The sequence below is a fragment of the Rutidosis leptorrhynchoides genome, chromosome 1 (genome assembly GCF_046630445.1).
Source record: "Rutidosis leptorrhynchoides isolate AG116_Rl617_1_P2 chromosome 1, CSIRO_AGI_Rlap_v1, whole genome shotgun sequence".
Taxonomy (NCBI): domain Eukaryota; kingdom Viridiplantae; phylum Streptophyta; class Magnoliopsida; order Asterales; family Asteraceae; genus Rutidosis; species Rutidosis leptorrhynchoides.
In genome coordinates this window covers 677,252,045-677,272,263 of record NC_092333.1, presented here as the reverse complement: position 1 = coordinate 677,272,263, position 20,219 = coordinate 677,252,045, and the positions used below count along the sequence as shown (strand labels likewise).

At 34.5% G+C, this 20,219-nt stretch overlaps 1 protein-coding gene across 1 annotated transcript; it reads left to right on the top strand.

Moving 5' to 3' along the window:
- Positions 1-9: 9 nt before the first annotated feature.
- Positions 10-2,007, top strand: LOC139885987 (transcription factor ILR3). Its single transcript, XM_071869734.1, has 5 exons — positions 10-283; positions 736-798; positions 1,158-1,235; positions 1,314-1,476; positions 1,609-2,007. Exons 1-5 carry the CDS (start codon positions 135-137, stop codon positions 1,870-1,872), a joined length of 717 nt encoding a protein of 238 aa, XP_071725835.1. The 5' UTR covers positions 10-134; the 3' UTR covers positions 1,873-2,007.
- Positions 2,008-20,219: the final 18,212 nt, after the last annotated feature.

The following is a 20,219-nucleotide window of genomic DNA, read 5'->3' as shown; positions in this document are numbered from 1 at the left end:
CCAATCAATTCATTAAATTAATTTATTATTATTATTCCATTTTGATTCTCCATTTTCTATCTCTCAATTCTTATTCTCCACACAAAAAATACATAACAAAACGCACAATCTCACTTTTATGTAATTCCGGCAAAATGGTTACACCGGAAAACACAAATTGGATTTATGAATACGGATTGATTGATGATATAGCTGTACCTGAGGCTAATAATTTCACAGTTCCTGTTTCTGGATTCAATTGGCCTGTTCACTCCACCTTTAATCATTCATCTTCAAACCCTAGGTACTTTAATTTCTCTAAAATTTCATTATTTGTAGTTAATTGTATTTTTAGGGTTTCATTTGCTTGCTTTGTGTAATCTAGGGTTTGGTTTATGGTTTGTTCTGATTTTAATTCTGCGCTTTTATATATTGGCTAGATTGGTTTTATGGTATTATTGATTATTAATAAGGTATTATAATTAGTGATGATAAGCTAACTTTTTGTATAAATATAAATAAATTATATTGAAGTTTCAGTTAAATTAAATTGAAATGGTAAATGGCCATCCATCAGATGATAATGTGGCTTTTTACGATGGCCTCTTTATTTGTTTGGCGAGTTTTCGAGTGCTAGTTAATCATTTACATCGTTATATGTATATGCTAATATGTGATGACGATACACTAGTTGATTATGTGTCTTTACTTATATGATTTTGTTTATTTACTGCGTTTGTTCTATTTTGACTGTAGTGCTGAAGTTGATGGGTCAACTGTGGATTCAGATTGTCATAATGATTCTCGATCAAAAAAGCGGTAATTGTTTTCTTCTTCTTAAGTTTCTATGCATTCTTGTTTCTATATAGATTGTTGTGAAAGATGTATTTTTGGTTAGGTGTGCAAATAAGACTGCTTGTAGCTTTACAAATCAAGCTATCTTGGTTGATTTAACTGAATGATCTTGACATCTTATATTGATTGTATTTTGTTATAATGTATGTTATCCCATGTAGTGTAAGGCTCACTTATAGTTGCACTTGTCCTCATGTTATATTTATTCAGATATTAAAATCAATGATTATTGTGCACACAACTAATGATTTGATTTGGGGCATATATAAAAGTTTCTTCCAGTTTAATGATCCAGTCATTGCTGCTTGACTTGTGTACAACAGGGGAAGGTCTGAATCTTGCAGTGGCACAACTAGCAAAGCATGTCGAGAGAAATTAAGGAGGGATAAGCTAAATGACAAGTATAGTGTTATCTGTCATGGTTCATTTGATCTGCGAATTTCATGTGTTGGCACTTTATCATTATGGCCTGTTTGTAGGTTTGTTGAATTGGCTTCAATTCTTGACCCTGGGAGGCCCCCTAAAGTTGATAAGGCTGCTATATTGGTTGATGCTGTCCGAATGGTGACATCATTACGAAAAGAAGCTCAAAAGCTGAAGGATTCTACTACAGATCTTCAGGAGAAAATTAAGGAGCTGAAGGTAATCATATTTATTTGGTTAGCGGTAACAAAACTTTTATTGTCAATGGGTCAAAATTGCCACATTTTGTTTGGGAAGCTCCAACAACTCATGTCTTGTTGTTTTCATGTTGCTTTTGGATGAGTTTTGTAGGCTGAGAAAAACGAACTCCGTGATGAGAAGCAGAGGCTTAGGATGGAAAAAGAGAAACTTGAGCACCAAGTAAACTCAATGAGTCACCCGCAACCTACCTTTATGGCACCCCCACCTGCAATCCCGGCTGCATATGCTGCAGGCCAAGCAGGCAATAAGTTGGTGCCGATCATCAGCTACCCTGGAATGGCCATGTGGCAGTTCATGCCGCCTGCTGCGGTCGACACCTCACAGGATCATGTGCTTCGCCCGCCAGTTGCCTAATTTGGCAATCGTTGCCTAGTTTGTCATTGATCTATGACTCTTAGGTTTATATTTATGGTCAAATTTGGTATTGTACTGTCCATGTTATACTTGTGGTATCTATATGAAGTTAAACTGACTGTTACTGCGTGTGAATGTTGGTTTGTTTTGGATGTGGCATTTCATGACTAATTGTAGAAACTTGATTCCATTTGGGCTTAATTGACAACATGGATTTTGACATTTTGTTGCTAGTCGAATACCCCCTTATGTTGATTAACCTAAATTTCTCACAACTTGCAATTCCAGCTGGTAAAGTATATGCTCCATAATAGATAAATGCTTTAAAACTAGTCAACAAAATACAAATCCTAATAGTAGATTTATTAATACAAATGTAATGTACCCAAAAATGGAATGTAATTGTATAAAACCTCCAAAAAGGGTTTGCTAAAAGCGAACTTGGATCTTCTTCGGAAATAATATTATTTTTTTCATTGTTTTGATTTACATTTGTCAGTTTGTCACACTAATTAAGGTAGGACAAGATCCAATAAACAATTTGGTGAACATGTGTTATAAGCCAAAGCATCCCATTTCAACACACATGTACCTTGTAGCGACCCGACCAAATCATGTTTGACGGCGCCGACTACTTCGGTCCCGTTGCGTGGTCATAAGTCTTTATTATGACGTTTGACCAAAATATGTCGCATTCATTTCATAAGTAAAAGGATGTTTCAAGTTTACAAATGTAGTTCAAAAGACTAGTTACATTACAAGTTTAACGTACGAATGAAACCTATGCGACACAATTTAAAGTAGTCAAAAGACGCTCCAACTATGCATGTATACTCGACATCCAAGCAAGTATCAAAAAGAGTGCGGAAGCATGTATCAAGTAGCTTTCAAGGACCTGAGAAAACATATAGAAAACTGTCAACGAAAACGTTGGTGAAATCATAGGTGTTTTAGTAAACGTTGCATTTGAACCACAAGATTTAATATAATATGATTATCAAAATCATTTGCATTCCAAAGTTGTTATTTGTTTCGCGGGCACCCAATTATCAAACTTAACTGTTTTGCACCCTTTGCGTAGTGTTAGAACATACACTAGACCCGAATTTATATTTCATCCGCTAACGGTAGCGAACCGTCCGAATGAGGCTCGCCAAGCCCATGTGATCACATAATATAAGTTCACGTTTACACCCTGCAAGTGTAACTAATGATAATTGAATTGAGGATTTTCGTTCAAACCCGTACGTGGAATGTTCGTTTTCGTACTTGTGTTCAATGTATAAAAGTATGATACGTATATGTTTCTCATTCCATAGTTTAAAGCATAAAAGTTGTTTGAAAGATGGGACTATGATCTCACCTTGAGTGCACGTATGAAAAGTACTTCACAAAGTAACGTGTGCGAAGGATAGTGCTAGTCTTGACCTAAACCAATAGGTCGTATCAATAACGGTAAACACGATAGGTCAAAGATGTTCAATTAGTCATATGGCTCGTTACGACTCGATTATGTAGCATGTGAAATCAAATTGTCAAATTTAATGCAAGATACAAGTGTAGAAACAAGTTAGGAAGGTTGCATAATCATTTGGTTAAGTTTGACAAAAAATCAAACTTTGGTCGGTCAAAGTCAACGAAAAAGTCAACACGTTCGGGTCGGGTCCCAAACTATTTTTCTGAGGTTTTTATTCATATATAAACTTGTTAGAACAAGTCTCATGTGAATCGGAGGTCCATAGGGTGCCAAACATTTTTCATAATTTGACCAAGGAGGTCAGAACCTGACCACGGCTTAGGCCGCGCCGCGACCCAGGATTGTCGCGCCGCGACAATACACGGGAGCTGCTACCTGGTCAGTCTCAAATTTCCAAGTCTCAATTCCAAACACTTTCAAGCATAACTCGCAAACCGCTAATGCTTAGAACTCGTATCTTATATCGTTAGAAATGTAATTTGACAAAGAACACAACTAAATACATTTCACCAACCAAAAACGTTATTTGTAACAATCGACTTTTCAAAGTAAATGATCAATTAATGCACACATTTAATACTCAAATTTGATAAGTGCACATTTATGATTTGGGCATTTAATACATACATACAACATGCCGTTTTGTAGGTAATCGAGCATACAATACAACTAACTACTTACTAATAATAATTCATGGCATTCAATGCATCAAATATTCATTTCAAGTTTATCAAACCCTAACCCAATTTCACCAAAATCACTAATCAAGTTTATGGAGTTTTCTCAAGCAACCTATACATCAAATTGAAGCAAGTGATACTAGGAATACATTTAATGCATGCATTTATAACATTTAACAACATTAAAACAACCAAACAACCAAATCAAACACACCAAAGTTCATACTTAAGCTAGTTACTTCAAATAACGAAATCGAGCATATAAATCATATATTCATGTTAGACTTGAGCCATAGACACTAATTAACAACTTTATGAGTTCAAAATATCAAGAACACAAAAATCTAGTGATTTTAGAAAGTTACCCAAACTTGATGAAGTCGGTATGGAATCGAAGGGGAAGTTGCGAGGATTTCAAATATGTAATTTGTTTTGCAGGACACCCGCTAGCTTGGATTTAGATGATGATTCTTTGATATGGAGTTTGAGAGAAAATTGGAAAGTAGTAAAGAAAAAGAGAAATGAAATGAAAAAGGTGGGAGGAAGGGGTTGACTAGTCAAATGCTAGTCACCCCTTTGGCACTATGGCGAAACTAGTCCCTCAAGTTCGGTTGCGGGTGCGTGAATTACCTAAACGAGATATTTTTAAAACGCGTATTAACGGGAGTTGTTATAAACATATAACGGGATTTAAATAGTTAAACGGAAAAGTAAACGGAAAGAGGCGGGATGTTACATTACCTACTCCTTAAAAGAAATTTCGTCCCGAAATTTAAGTAGGCGTAGTAGTCGTTGTTTCTTCCTCGAAATTTCGCGTTTCCGGAATCGGGAATAAATGAGGGTATTTCTTTTGCATTTGATCTTGCCTTTCCCAAGTAAACTCGGGTCCCCTTTTGGCGTTCCAACGGACTTTAACAATCGAAATTCGGCTTTGTTTCAATGTCTTGACGGAGGTGTCCACAATTTCAACCGGTTCCTCCACAAAATGAAGTTTGTCATCAATAGTAAGTTCCTCGAGAGGGATGACGATATCGGGCTCGGCAAGACACTTTTTCAAGTTAGATACATGGAAGGTAGGATGAACGGAGCTCAATTGAGGCGGAAGATCTAAACGATAAGCAACGGTTCTAATACGCTCCAAGATTTCGAAAGGACCAATATACCGCGGATTTAGCTTCCCGCGTTTCCCAAAACGGATTACACCCTTCCAAGGTGTGACTTTTAACATGACGCGGTCACCGACTTGAAATTCAAGGTCGTTGCGTCTTTTGTCGGTATAGCACTTTTGACGACCCTTGGCCGTCCGAAGCCTATCTCGGATTTGAACGATCTTCTCGGTGGTTTCGTGAATGAGTTCAGGTCCGGTGATTTGCACGTCGCCTACCTCGGCCCAACAAAGAGGTGAACGACATTTTCGGCCATATAGCGCTTCAAAAGGTGCGGCTTTAATACTCGCGTGATAACTATTGTTGTAAGAGAACTCGGCGAGAGGTAAGTGCTTGTCCCAAGCTTTTCCAAAATCAACCACGCAAGCTCGTAACATGTCCTCCAAGGTTTGAATTGTGCGTTCGCTTTGCCCATCGGTTTGGGGATGATATGCGGTGCTCATGTCTAAACGCGTTCCCAACGCTTCTTGCAAGGTACGCCAAAATCTAGAAACAAAACGGCCATCTCGGTCGGAGATAATCGATAAAGGTACACCGTGTCGGGCTACGATCTCCTTGATATAAAGTTGTGCAAGTTTCTCCATTTTGTCGGTTTCTTTCATAGCGAGAAAGTGTGCGGATTTGGTGAGACGGTCAACAATAACCCAAATGGTATCATAACCGCCCGTCGTTTTTGGTAGTTTGGTGATAAAATCCATCATTATCCTTTCCCACTTCCATTGCGGGATCTCGGGTTGTTGAAGTAGTTCGGATGGTCTTTGGTGTTCGGCTTTGACTTTGGAACATGTCAAACACTTGGAAACATAAGTAGCTACGTCCCTTTTGATGTTCGGCCACCAATATTGTTGTTTAAGGTCGTGGTACATCTTATTGGCACCGGGGTGAATCGAGTATCGTGACTTATGGGCTTCATCTAAAATAAGACTTCGTAGGTCCCCATAACTAGGCACCCAAATCCTTCCGGCGAAATATCGGAGTCCGGTTTCCTTAGTTTCGAAGCGAGTGACGAGAATGTTCAAGAGCTCGTGTGAAACGTTTTCATCCTTGAGAGCCTCATCTTGGGCTACCCAAATTTGGCTATTAAGGTTGGTGTGGATGGTGATGTTTAAAGCTTGGACACGAAGAGACACCGCTCTTTCTTTTCGACTTAAGGCATCAGCTACTACATTTACCTTCCCGGGATGGTAACTGAAATGTCCCGTTCTTATTGATTAAAAACGTTCCATATTAATTGATTTCGTTGCGAGGTTTTGACCTCTATATGAGACGTTTTTCAAAGACTGCATTCATTTTTAAAACAAACCATAACCTTTATTTCATAGATAAAGGTTTTAAAAAGCTTTACGTAGATTATCAAATAATGATAATCTAAAATATCCTGTTTACACACGACCATTACATAATGGTTTACAATACAAATATGTTACAACAAAATAAGTTTCTTGAATGCAGTTTTTACACAATATCATACAAGCATGGACTCCAAATCTCGTCCTTATTTAAGTATGCGACAGCGGAAGCTCTTAATAATCACCTGAGAATAAACATGCTTAAAACGTCAACAAAAATGTTGGTGAGTTATAGGTTTAACCTATATATATCAAATCATAATAATAGACCACAAGATTTCATATTTCAATACACATCCCATACATAGAGATAAAAATCATTCATATGGTGAACACCTGGTAACCAACATTAACAAGATGCATATATAAGAATATCCCCATCATTCCGGGACACCCATCAGATATGATATAAATTTCGAAGTACTAAAGCATCCGGTACTTTGGATGGGGTTTGTTAGGCCCAATAGATCTATCTTTAGGATTCGCGTCAATTAGGGTGTCTGTTCCCTAATTCTTAGATTACCAGACTTAATAAAAAGGGGCATATTCGATTTCGATAATTCAACCATAGAATGTAGTTTCACGTACTTGTGTCTATTTTGTAAATCATTTATAAAACCTGCATGTATTCTCATCCCAAAAATATTAGATTTTAAAAGTGGGACTATAACTCACTTTCACAGATTTTTACATCTTCGAGAAGTAAGACTTGGCCACTGGTTGATTCACGAACCTATAACAATATATACATATATATCAAAGTATGTTCAAAATATATTTACAACACTTTTAATATATTTTGATGTTTTAAGTTTATTAAGTCAGCTGTCCTCGTTAGTAACCTACAACTAGTTGTCCACAGTTAGATGTACAGAAATAAATCGATAAATATTATCTTGAATCAATCCACGGCCCAGTGTATACGTATCTCAGTATTGATCACAACTCAAACTATATATATTTTGGAATCAACCTCAACCCTGTATAGCTAACTCCAACATTCACGTATAGAGTGTCTATGGTTGTTCCGAAATATATATAGATGTGTCGACATGATAGGTCGAAACATTGTATACGTGTCTATGGTATCTCAAGATTACATAATATACAATACAAGTTGATTAAGTTATGGTTGGAATAGATTTGTTACCAATTTTCACGTAGCTAAAATGAGAAAAATTATCCAATCTTGTTTTACCCATAACTTCTTCATTTTAAATCCGTTTTGAGTGAATCAAATTGCTATGGTTTCATATTGAACTCTATTTTATGAATCTAAACAGAAAAAGTATAGGTTTATAGTCGAAAAAATAAGTTACAAGTCGTTTTTGTAAAGGTAGTCATTTCAGTCGAAAGAACGACGTCTAGATGACCATTTTAGAAAACATACTTCCACTTTGAGTTTAACCATAATTTTTGGATATAGTTTCATGTTCATAATAAAAATCATCTTCTCATAATAACAACTTTTAAATCAAATTTTATCATAGTTTTTAATTAACTAACCCAAAACAGCCCGCGGTGTTACTACGACGGCGTAAATCCGGTTTTACGGTGTTTTTCGTGTTTCCAGGTTTTAAATCATTAAGTTAGCATATCATATAGATATAGAACATGTTTTTAGTTGATTTAAAAAGTCAAGTTAGAAGGATTAACTTTTGTTTGCGAACAAGTTTAGAATTAACTAAACTATGTTCTAGTGATTACAAGTTTAAACCTTCGAATAAGATAGCTTTATATGTATGAATCGAATGATGTTATGAACATCATTACTACCTTAAGTTCCTTGGATAAACCTACTGGAAAAGAGAAAAATGGATCTAGCTTCAACGGATCCTTGGATGGCTCGAAGTTCTTGAAGCAGAATCATGACACGAAAACAAGTTCAAGTAAGATCATCACTTGAAATAAGATTGTTATAGTTATAGAAATTGAACCAAAGTTTGAATATGATTATTACCTTGTATTAGAATGATAAACTACTGTAAGAAACAAAGATTTCTTGAGGTTGGATGATCACCTTACAAGATTGGAAGTGAGCTAGCAAACTTGAAAGTATTCTTGATTTTATGTAACTAGAACTTGTAGAATATATGAAGAACACTTAGAACTTGAAGATAGAACTTGAGAGAGATCAATTAGATGAATAAAATTGAAGAATGAAAGTGTTTGTAGGTGTTTTTGGTCGTTGGTGTATGGATTAGATATAAAGGATATGTAATTTTGTTTTCATGTAAATAAGTCATGAATGATTACTCATATTTTTGTAATTTTATGAGATATTTCATGCTAGTTGCCAAATGATGGTTCCCACATGTGTTAGGTGACTCACATGGGCTGCTAAGATCTGATCATTGGAGTGTATATACCAATAGTACATACATCTAAAAGCTGTGTATTGTATGAGTACGAATACAGGTGCATACGAGTAGAATTGTTGATGAAACTGAACGAGGATGTAATTGTAAGCATTTTTGTTAAGTAGAAGTATTTTGATAAGTGTATTGAAGTCTTTCAAAAGTGTATAAATACATATTAAAACACTACATGTATATACATTTTAACTGAGTCGTTAAGTCATCGTTAGTCGTTACATGTAAGTGTTGTTTTGAAACCTTTAGGTTAACGATCTTGTTAAATGTTGTTAACCCAATGTTTATAATATAAAATGAGATTTTAAATTATTATATTATCATGATATTATCGTGTATGAATATCTCTTAATATGATATATATACATTAAATGTCTTTACAACGATAATCGTTACATATATGTCTCGTTTAAAAATCATTAAGTTAGTAGTCTTGTTTTTACATATGTAGTTCATTGTTAATATACTTAATGATATGTTTACTTATCATAGTATCATGTTAACTATATATATATATATATATATATATATATATATATATATATATATATATATATATATATATATATATATATATATATATATATATATATATATATATATATATATATATATATATATATATATATATATATATATATATATGTCATCATATAGTTTTTACAAGTTTTAACGTTCGTGAATCACCGGTCAACTTGGGTGGTCAATTGTCTATATGAAACATATTTCAATTAATCAAGTCTTAACAAGTTTGATTGCTTAACATGTTGGAAACATTTAATCATGTAAATATCAATCTCAATTAATATATATAAACATGGAAAAGTTCGGGTCACTACAGTAACGAAGTTCGCAATCGTAATCATTTAAGGTTTCAATCCACCTTTGTTGTCTCATGTTTAGTTGCTTTTGATCGAAGATGTGTTGGAGACTTTTGTGATCGGTAAAGATAGTACTCTTGGTTCCATAAAGATAGTGTCTCCACATTTTAAGTGCAAAGACAACGGCTCCGAGTTCGAGATCATGTGTCGTATAGTTTCGTTCATGAATTTTGAGTTGTCGAGAAGCATAAGAAATGACTTTCGTTCGTTGCATCAACACACACCCAAAACCATGTTTCGAGGCATCGCAATATACAACAAAATCGTCATTGCCTTCGGGAAGTGACAAGATAGGAGCGGTGGTTAGCTTTGTTTTCAAGATTTGAAATGCGGATTCTTGTTCGGTCGCCCAATTGAATTTCTTTCCCTTGTGAGTTAAAGCGGTTAGAGGATGAGCAACCAAAGAGAAATCCTTGATGAATCTACGGTAGTATCCGGCGAGACCCAAGAATTGACGAATGTGAGTAGGAGTAGTAGGAGTCTTCCATTTACTAATGGCTTCGATTTTCGTTGGATCGACTTTAATACCTTGGTCACTTACAACATGACCAAGAAATTGAACTTCCTTTAACCAAAATTCACACTTGGAGAATTTGGCATAGAGTCGTTCTTGTCTTAAAAGTTCAAGCACAAGTCGGAGGTGTTCCTCGTGTTCTTCTTTGCTTTTAGAATAAACCAAAATATCATCGATGAACACGATAACGAATTTGTCAAGATACGGTTTGCACACGCGGTTCATAAGATCCATGAACACCGCCGGTGTGTTAGTGAGACCAAATGGTATGACAAGGAATTCATAACTACCATAACGAGTTCGGAAAGCGGTTTTGAAGATATCTTCCCCTTTAACCCTTAGTTGATGATAACCCGAGCGGAGATCGATTTTTGAATATACACAAGACCCTTGTAGTTGATCAAAGAGGTCATCGATGCGAGGAAGAGGATATCGGTTCTTAACCGTCAATTTGTTTAGTTCACGATAATTAATGCACATTCGTAGGGATCCGTCTTTCTTTTTAACAAACAAAATCGGAGCGCCCCAAGGTGAATGGCTAGGTTGGATAAAACCACGATCAAGTAGTTCTTGGATTTGACTTTACAATTCTTGCATTTCGGATGGAGCGAGTCTATATGGTGCACGTGCTACGGGCGTGGCTCCCGGAATAAGATCGATTTGGAATTCAACCGGTCGATGAGGTGGAAGACCCGGCAATTCGTCGGGAAATACATCGGAATAGTCACTAACAATTTGTGATGCCCCGTACTAAATCATCATGTACGGACCATCAACAACAGGATCATTACAAGGTTAAGTACTATATGCGATTTCAAAAGAAGTTTGCATTCATATAAATAGTGATGTCATAACCAACATCGAATGTTTTACAACCCAAAAGCATGCTTCACTAAGTAGAAGAAAATAATAATTGTAATAAAGTTTGTATGCAAAAGTAAACGTTCATGCGGGACATCTCTAAAGCAGCGGGTTGTCTACAGCAAGACTAGTACAACAGCGGAAGTAACCTTAAGCACCTGAGAAAAACATGCTTAAAAACGTCAACACAAAGGTTGGTGAGCTATAGTTTAAGTATAACAGTAATGTAAGTAGGCCACGAGATTTCAGTGCTACAACGAGCATTTCAAAATAGTAATCCAAATCAGTATGTTTAAGTATATGCTCAACCGTGGGCACTCGGTAACTAACTTAACGTTTAAATAATATATCACCCCCTGAAAGTACACTTGGCAAGTGCGTATGTTTACGAAGTATTAAACACTCGTTAAATGCTAGCGCGACTAGCCCGAGTGGGGATGTCAAACCCTATGGATCCATATCTAAGATTCGCGTTCACGGTTCAAAAACCAATGATTAAACGTTACCGAGCTAAAGGGAATGTTTATGCCGTTGTATAACCCACACATATATATAGTTCCTAGTATGTAAAACATAAAATCCGCATGTATTCTCAGTTCCCAAAATAAGTTAAAGTAAAAAGGGAATGCTATAACTCACAATGATAAAGTAGCGGTAAAGTCGAGTCGGGAAAAGTGTGCAAGTGATGAAGGTCGTCCAAACGGGTCCTCAACCTAAGTCAAATAGTACTAAGTCAGTAAATCGTCCGAATTGGTTTAAAAGTATGTAAATAAGGTCTTAAGGGTCATCATCATTCATCATTTAACAAAAGGTGTAAAGTAAGTTTCGTTTATGAAAGTAGTTTAAAATAAAGGCTGACTTCAGTCAGTCACCACGGCCTCTACCCTTACTGAAATAAGGTGAGACCAGTGGTCATGGCTCCGTATATGAGTCCTTTAAGTGTGGTAAAATTTAAAGAAGCAAACTCGTCTTCGTTTGACCGTGGCGACGGTCTAAGTGCGAGTAGGTCAGAAATTTCTGCACAACGTTAAAAGGACATAGTGACGATCGGAGGGCCATAAATCCTAAACCGTAACTCAGATTTAGACGAGTCCTATATGAAAAGTTATCTACTTGAACAGAGATATCTGAAAATCAACATTAAAACAGCCCAGGTCTTACTTATCAGACCCAGAAACGGCAAAACAGTAGGGTCAGTAGGTTCCGGTGGTTCTTGGTGCTCGATGCTTATCATGGTTCTCATCTTGATGCATATAGCTTCAAGTGTACAACTCGTTGATGTGTTTGCATCATTTTCACCAAGGTTTGACCATCATAATCCAAGTGTAAGTCTAAGACATGAAGCACAACTCACTTAAGTGTTGCAAGTGTTTTGATGAACCAAAGTTACATCAAAGTCTTAGATTCAACACATACATGAAATGTAAAAGTAATATTAACAAAGTTTTGACTATTATGACACAAGTGTAGGTCTAAGACATGTAGCACAACTCACTTAAGAGTTGTATGAAGTTTGATGAACCAAAGTTACATCAAAGTCTTAGATCTAACACATACATGAACTTTAAAACTAATAATAAGTTATAAACTTGAAAGTAAACTCATGAAATCAAGACCTTGAGTTGTAGAACATAGTTCTTTAGTTTGGTCTTGAAGATCCAAGACTCAAAAGTCTAGATCTAACATAAGTGTACCAAGTTATAATTAAAGAAACTTACTTACATGTTCTTGAACTTTTAAAGTTAATTTTAGTTCAAGATTAATGAGATCAAAGTTAACTAGTAACATTTGACCAATAACAACCAACAAACATGAAATAAAAGTGCATAAAATGAAGATATAAACTAAGTAAACAAGTAACTAGTTCATTGTTGTTCATACTTTAAAGATTCAAACCAAAGTTTGATCTTTAAGAAAGTAAACTTTAAAGTTTACTAACATGAATTACAAGTATGAGTTTAACAACTATGAACTTACATTCTTTTGATACATTAAGTGTAGAACATAAACTAGTAAGTTTATGTTCTTGAGTGTTCTTGTAAAAACAAGATAAAAGAAGAATGAAACTAGTAAGTTTGATTCTTGAAACCAAGTAAGTAAGTAAATGATAACAAGTAACAACTAACAACTACAAACAATTAACAACAAAGAACAAAGATGATGATGATTTAAGGGTTGTTGGTTCGGTTTTAAGATAAAGAAAAAGAGAGGATTTGTTCATAATACTTACAAGTATTTGGGAGAAAAAAGGGGAGAAAATATGCAAGCAAGTGAATGTGTGTTTTAAGTGAAATGAAAGCAAGAGTAAGTAATACAAAAAGTAAATCAAAAACTCCACCAAAAGGCCCCTTGGCCAACGGCTTGAAGGGAATCAAAAGGGAAGGAAATATCCACAAGTTAATCTCATGTAATTGTCAAAAAAGATGGTTAATAAGGGTGTGTTAATGGGGATAAGGTGCAACTACATAGTAACTAGTCTTCCATGCACTTAACCATCTAGTTTCATCTTAAGAGTAATACTTACATAAAAAAAAAAATGGTCTAACAAGTCCATTAAAGAAGTAGAGTGGGCTCTTTAGTCCAATAACCATTAATAAAAGCCCATGTTCAAGTAATTAACAAGTAAGTCCAATAAAAGCCCAAGTGATTAACTAATAACCATAGTTAATCAAAATGATTAATAAACTTAATCATGAATGTAAATAATATTCTAAAAATATTATTCGTGAAAGTTTCGTGTGTCACAAAGACGTTTCGGGCATTCAAGAATCATGTATGGTAGCAAGTAAATGTATAGCAATACATTCGTTAAATCACAAATATTAATAATAATAATTATTAATTAAACGTTGGAAAATCCAGGGTCGTTACACAATTGGCACATCATCGATGTGCTTCTCATCGAACTCGACTTTCTTAACGTGACAAGGATCGCAAAACAACCCTTACAGAGTGGGTTTCTAACTTTAATGCATGAAACGAGGTTGAGTCCGGTGCAACTCTTATCGCCATAGACGATCAAAGGTTCACCATTCTCGATAGGAATTTGAATTGCGTTAAGATCACAAAGGATGTGAGATTTCGTTTTGGCTAGCCAATTCATACCGATTATTACATCGAAATTTCCTAGTTCCATGGGTATCAAGTCAATTTCAAACTCATTACCCAAAATGTTTAACGTACACCCCCGGTAATATGTGTCGGCACTCAATAGTTTTCCGTTGGCCACTTCAATGGTATAAGTGGTATCTAGTGGAAGTGGTGGAGTATTAAAAGAATGAGTCAAAGTCTTGGATACAAAACTCTTATCGGCACCCGAATCGAATAAACAAGTAACATAAGTGTTGTTGAGGAGAAACGTACCCGTGACTAATTGATAATGCTAAAAATGAACATATATTTCATAGCATTATTCCTCAAGAAAGACAAGCTTTTAGTTGCAATTGTTCTATTTACAAGTGATATTCGTTTAAATAATAAAAGGTGAAGACAAAAGACAGATTCGACGAATTGAAGACGCAAACGACCAAAAAGCTCAAAAGTACAAAATACAATCCAAGAGGTTCAAATTATTGATAAGAAATGTCTCAAAATTACAAGAGTACAAGATTCAAAACATAAAGTACAAGATATTAAATTGTACGCAAGTACGTTCGAAAATCCGGAACCGGGACCAGAGTCAACTCTCAACGCTCGACGCAACGGACTAAAAATTACAAGTCAACTATGCACATAAATATAATATAATATTTAAATAATTCTTATAATTATTTAATATATTATATTATTTATAAAACCGTCGGCAGAAGAAAACAACCAAATATGAGCCTCCCCAGCTGGCCATGCGATCGCATGGCCTGGAAGGCATAAATCCATGCGATCGCATGAGGCCCAGTTCCAGCCCACATGCCTATAAAAATCGAGCTTTGGTGCACCACAAATCATCTATCTTTCTCTTCTCTCCATATATACGTAAAATATATATTTATAATTTATATTTTAATTTTAATTTTAATTATAATTCTAATAATAAGGGTATGTTAGCGAATATTGTAAGGGTGTAAGTTGAAATTCTGTCCGTGTAACGCTACGCTATTTTTAATCATTGTAAGTTATGTTCAACCTTTTTACATTAATGTCTCGTAGCTAAGTTATTATTATGCTTATTTAATCCGAAGTAATCATGATGTTGGGCTAATTACTAAAATTGGGTAATTGGGCGTTGTACCATAATTGGGGTTTGGACAAAAGAACGACACTTGTAGAAATTAGACTATGGGCTATTAATGGGCTTTATATTTGTTTAACTAAATGATAGTTTGTTAATGTTAATATAAAGATTTACAATTGGGCGTCCCTATAAATTACCATATACACTCAATCGGACACGATGGGCGGGGTATTTATATGTACGAATAATCGTTCATTTAACCGGACACGGGAATGGATTAATAGCCACTAGAATAATTAAAACAGGGGTGAAATTATGTACAAGGACACTTGGTATAATTGATAACAAAATATTAAAATCTTGGGTTACACTCAGTCGACATCCTGGTGTAATTATTAAACAAAGTATTAAAATCTTGTTACAGTTTAAGTCCCCAATTAGTTGGAATATTTAACTTCGGGTATAAGGATAATTTGACGAGGACACTCGCACTTTATATTTATGACTGATGGACTGTTATGGACAAAAACCAGACGGACATATTAAATAATCTAGGACAAAGGACAATTAACCCATGGGCATAAAACTAAAATCAACACGTCAAACATCATGATTACGGAAGTTTAAATAAGCATAATTCTTTTATTTCATATTTAATTTCCTTTATTTTATATTTAATTGCACTTCTAATTATCGCATTTTTATTGTTATTGTATTTAATTGCACTTTTAATTATCGTACTTTTTAATTATCGCAAGTTTATTTTATCGCACTTTTATTATTCGCAATTTCATTATCGTTATTTACTTTACGCTTTAATTTAAGTCTTGTATTTATTTTTAATATTTTACATTTGGTTTTAACTGCGACTAAAGTTTTAAAATCGACAAACCGGTCATTAAACGGTAAAAACCCCCCTTTATAATAATAATATTACTTATATATATATTTGTATTTTTATAAAAGTAAACTAATATAGCGTTAAGCTTTGTTTAAAGATTTCCCTGTGGAACGAACCGGACTTACTAAAAACTACACTACTTTACGATTATGTACACTGCCTATAAGTGTTGTAGCAAGGTTTAAGTATATCCATTCTATAAATAAATAAATATCTTGTGTAAAATTGTATCGTATTTAATAGTATTTTCTGTAAAAATATAAGCTATTTTATATACTACTCTGCTAAAACATCAAGTATTTTTGGCGCCGCTGCCGGGGAACAATCTAGCTTAAAAGCCGGAAGCGCAACGCTAATAAAAAAAAAAGAATTTTTAGTTTACTTTTATTAAAATTCGTTTTTATAAAAATACGTTTTAAATATTCAAAAATATTAAAAGAAAAACAAAAATATAAATATTTTTTTTAAGAGTTTGGTAAATATTTAAGTTTTATAAAGTTTCTTTATTTCTATTTTTTTTAGTTTGTAAAAATTTAAGTTTTATTTAATAAATATATTTTATATTTTACAGCAAAAAAATTTTTTTTTTTAATTCGGCCTGTACTGTAGCAGCCCACTCTGTGGCCCGAAACCCTAGCCCATGCGATCGCATGGCTGGACAACTGAGGACTCATGCGATCGCATGAGCCCATCTGACACGCCAGACTGCAGCCTGCATTAATTACGGATAATAATAATAATTATTATATTTAAACCCTAATTAGGGTTATATATAATATATATTAATTTAGTTTTTATTATTAATTTGTATTTTTAGTTTAATTAGTTTATTTAAATTGTAAAATTAATAGTTTTATAAAATAAATAATATAAAAATAATATTTTATAAAAATTGTACTTTTTACAACTTTTTATATATTTTTATATTTTGTCCCTTTTAATCGTTTTAGCGTAATATTTGTATTTTTCGCTCATATTTAGTTTTAATTCATAGTTTTTGCCATAATTATTTTTACTTCTAGATTTTTAGGCTTTGCCGTAGAATTCCTTAAGTGCTTTTTCTTTAGACTAAGATTTAAGTGCTTTAGAATTTTGCGACGCCTTTTTAAGTTTTAGTTTTTTTTAAGTTATTTCCATTTGGGATTTAATTTTTCCTGTAAGCTTTAATATTTTTAGACACCTTTTACTATGTATCAATTATCATTCCAATTAGTAATCTCAATTTGCGATTATAATTTTAAGTTAGTTGTAGTAATAAGGTTAGGTTAGTCAAGTTTTTTTTTTAGTTTTATAAGTATCTTTTATTTTTCCGTCACCTTTTATTTTTCAACCATTTTTCTTTTTCGACCTTTTTCCGACGAACTCTTTTTCTTTCTTATTTCTCGCTATTCTAGTTTTAGGACATAGATTTTTATTCTACTTCTTATCTAAATTTTCTTAAAATTACAAAAATTTATTTTAAGTGGTTAAATTGATAGACATCAAAATTTTCTGGTTCGTAGTAATAGTTGGATTTGTACGTGGACCGGGTTATTGGAGCCAAACAGTCCTCAATTATATTGAGACCAAACGAATCCTGCCCCTCTGCTGCATCTTTTGGCTATTCGAAACGTGGGCAAAATCAGAAAAGTCTATTGATTGGATAACTTATTATAATTTTTCTTTCCTTTTTAAAACTAATAGGATATTCAGTGAATGCACCGAGCAAGACGTTCACCACCTTTTGTACGTTCACCACCTGTAACTAGATCAAGACATTTAGCAAATATAACCGCCGTTGATTTCTCTTTAGAATCGTCATCCAGTCGACCAAGTACTTCAGTTCAAATTTCCGATAATCCATTTTTTGAACCCGACCTCACAATTGAGAATCCGGAGAATATTCAGGAACGATTCGTAGATCCTGAACCACTAAACTTTCCTCCGGAACCACCAATCATTCAAACAGAGATTGTTGAGGAACGAACCATTAAATCAGAATCCTCTAGTGATTCCGATTCAACAAATTCAATTATGGAGAATCTGGAACCTTTAAGTATGGAAGACCGAATGAGAGCTAAACGCACTGGCCAAGGTCACGCAATTACTCATCCAGACATTAATGCGCCAGATTATGAAATCAAAGGACAAATTCTACACATGGTGACTAATCAATGCCAATTTAGTGTTGCGCCGAAGGAAGATCCAAATGAACATCTACGTACCTTTAATAGGATCTGCACACTATTTAAAATCCGAGAAGTGGAGGATGAACATATATATCTCATGTTATTTCCCTGGACTTTAAAGGGAGAAGCCAAAGATTGGTTGGAATCGTTACCTGAAGGGGCGATTGATACATGGGACGTTTTAGTCGAAAAATTTCTTAAACAATTCTTTCCTGCATCTAAAGCCGTAAGACTTCAAGCAGAACTTGTTACGTTTACACAGAAGCCAAATGAAACTCTATATGAGGCATGGACTAGATATGGAAAGTTATTAAGAGGATGTCCGCAACATGTTTTAGACACTTGTCAAATAGTACAAATATTCTACCAAGGATGCGACATCACTACAAGGAAAGACATAGATATAGCAGCTGGTGGTTCTATTATGAAAAAAACCGAAACGGATGCTTACAAAATTATTGATAACACTGCTTCCCACTCACATGAGTGGCACCAAGAAAAAGATATCATTAGATCATCTAAAGCAGCTAGAGCCGATTCTAGCCATGACTTAGATTCCATTTCCGCAAAGATAGATGCTGTCGAGAGACGAATGGAAAAGATGACTAAAGATATTCACTCAATACGAATTAGTTGTGAGCAGTGTGGAGGACCACATTTGACAAAAGATTGTCTCAGTATTGAATTAACAATGGAACAAAGAGAGAATATTTCATACATAAACCAAAGGCCTGGAAATAATTATCAGAATAATTATCAACCGCCAAGACCGATTTACAATCAAAACCGAAATATTCCATACAACAACCAACAAGGTCCTAGCAATCAACAAGTATCCAATAATACTTATAATCAGCAAAGACCTAATTTTCAAAACAAACCACCACAACAAACCGATGATAAAAAGCCGAATTTAGAAGATATGATGACGAAGCTAGTTGAAACTCAAACGCAGTTTTTCACCTCTCAAAAACAAACCAATGAACAAAATGCTCAAGCATTTAGAAATCAACAAGCTTCTATTCAAAATCTGGAACAAGAAGTAAGTAACCTAGCAAGGTTAATAGGTGAAAGAAAACCGGGAAGTCTACCTAGTGATACAAATACTAACCCCCGAAATGAAACAGCTAAAGCCATTACCACAAGAATTGGTACAACACTTAAACCACCTGAAATACCTGTAACTTCTGATGAAGCTATTCTTACTCCACAAGAACCACAACCTGATCAAGATAAGGAAAAAGAACCGGTAGTTGAAAAGGTTAATGAAGATAACATAGCTAAGGATAAACCTTATGTTAAACCATACCAACCACCACTTCCTTACCCGAGTAAAATGAAGAAAGAGAAACTTGAAGCCGAGCAATCCAAATTCTTGGATATGTTTAAACAGATAAATGTAAATCTTCCTTTCATTGATGTGATTTCAGGAATGCCTAGATATGCTAAATTCTTGAAAGATCTAATCTCAAATAGAAAGAAAATGGAAGAACTCTCGGCTGTTACTATGAATGCTAATTGTTCAGCAGTGCTGTTGAATAAGATACCAGAAAAATTATCTGATCCAGGAAGTTTCACAATTCCATGTTTTCTGGGTAGTCTTAGTTCAATAGAAGCATTGGCAGACTTAGGTGCTAGTATAAATTTAATGCCGTATTCACTATACTTTAAACTAGACCTTGGAGAATTGAAACCAACCAGAATAAGCATACAACTAGCCGATAGATCAATAAAATATCCTAGAGGGATAATGGAGAACATGCTAGTTAAAGTTGGTACTTTAGTATTTCCAGTAGATTTTGTTGTT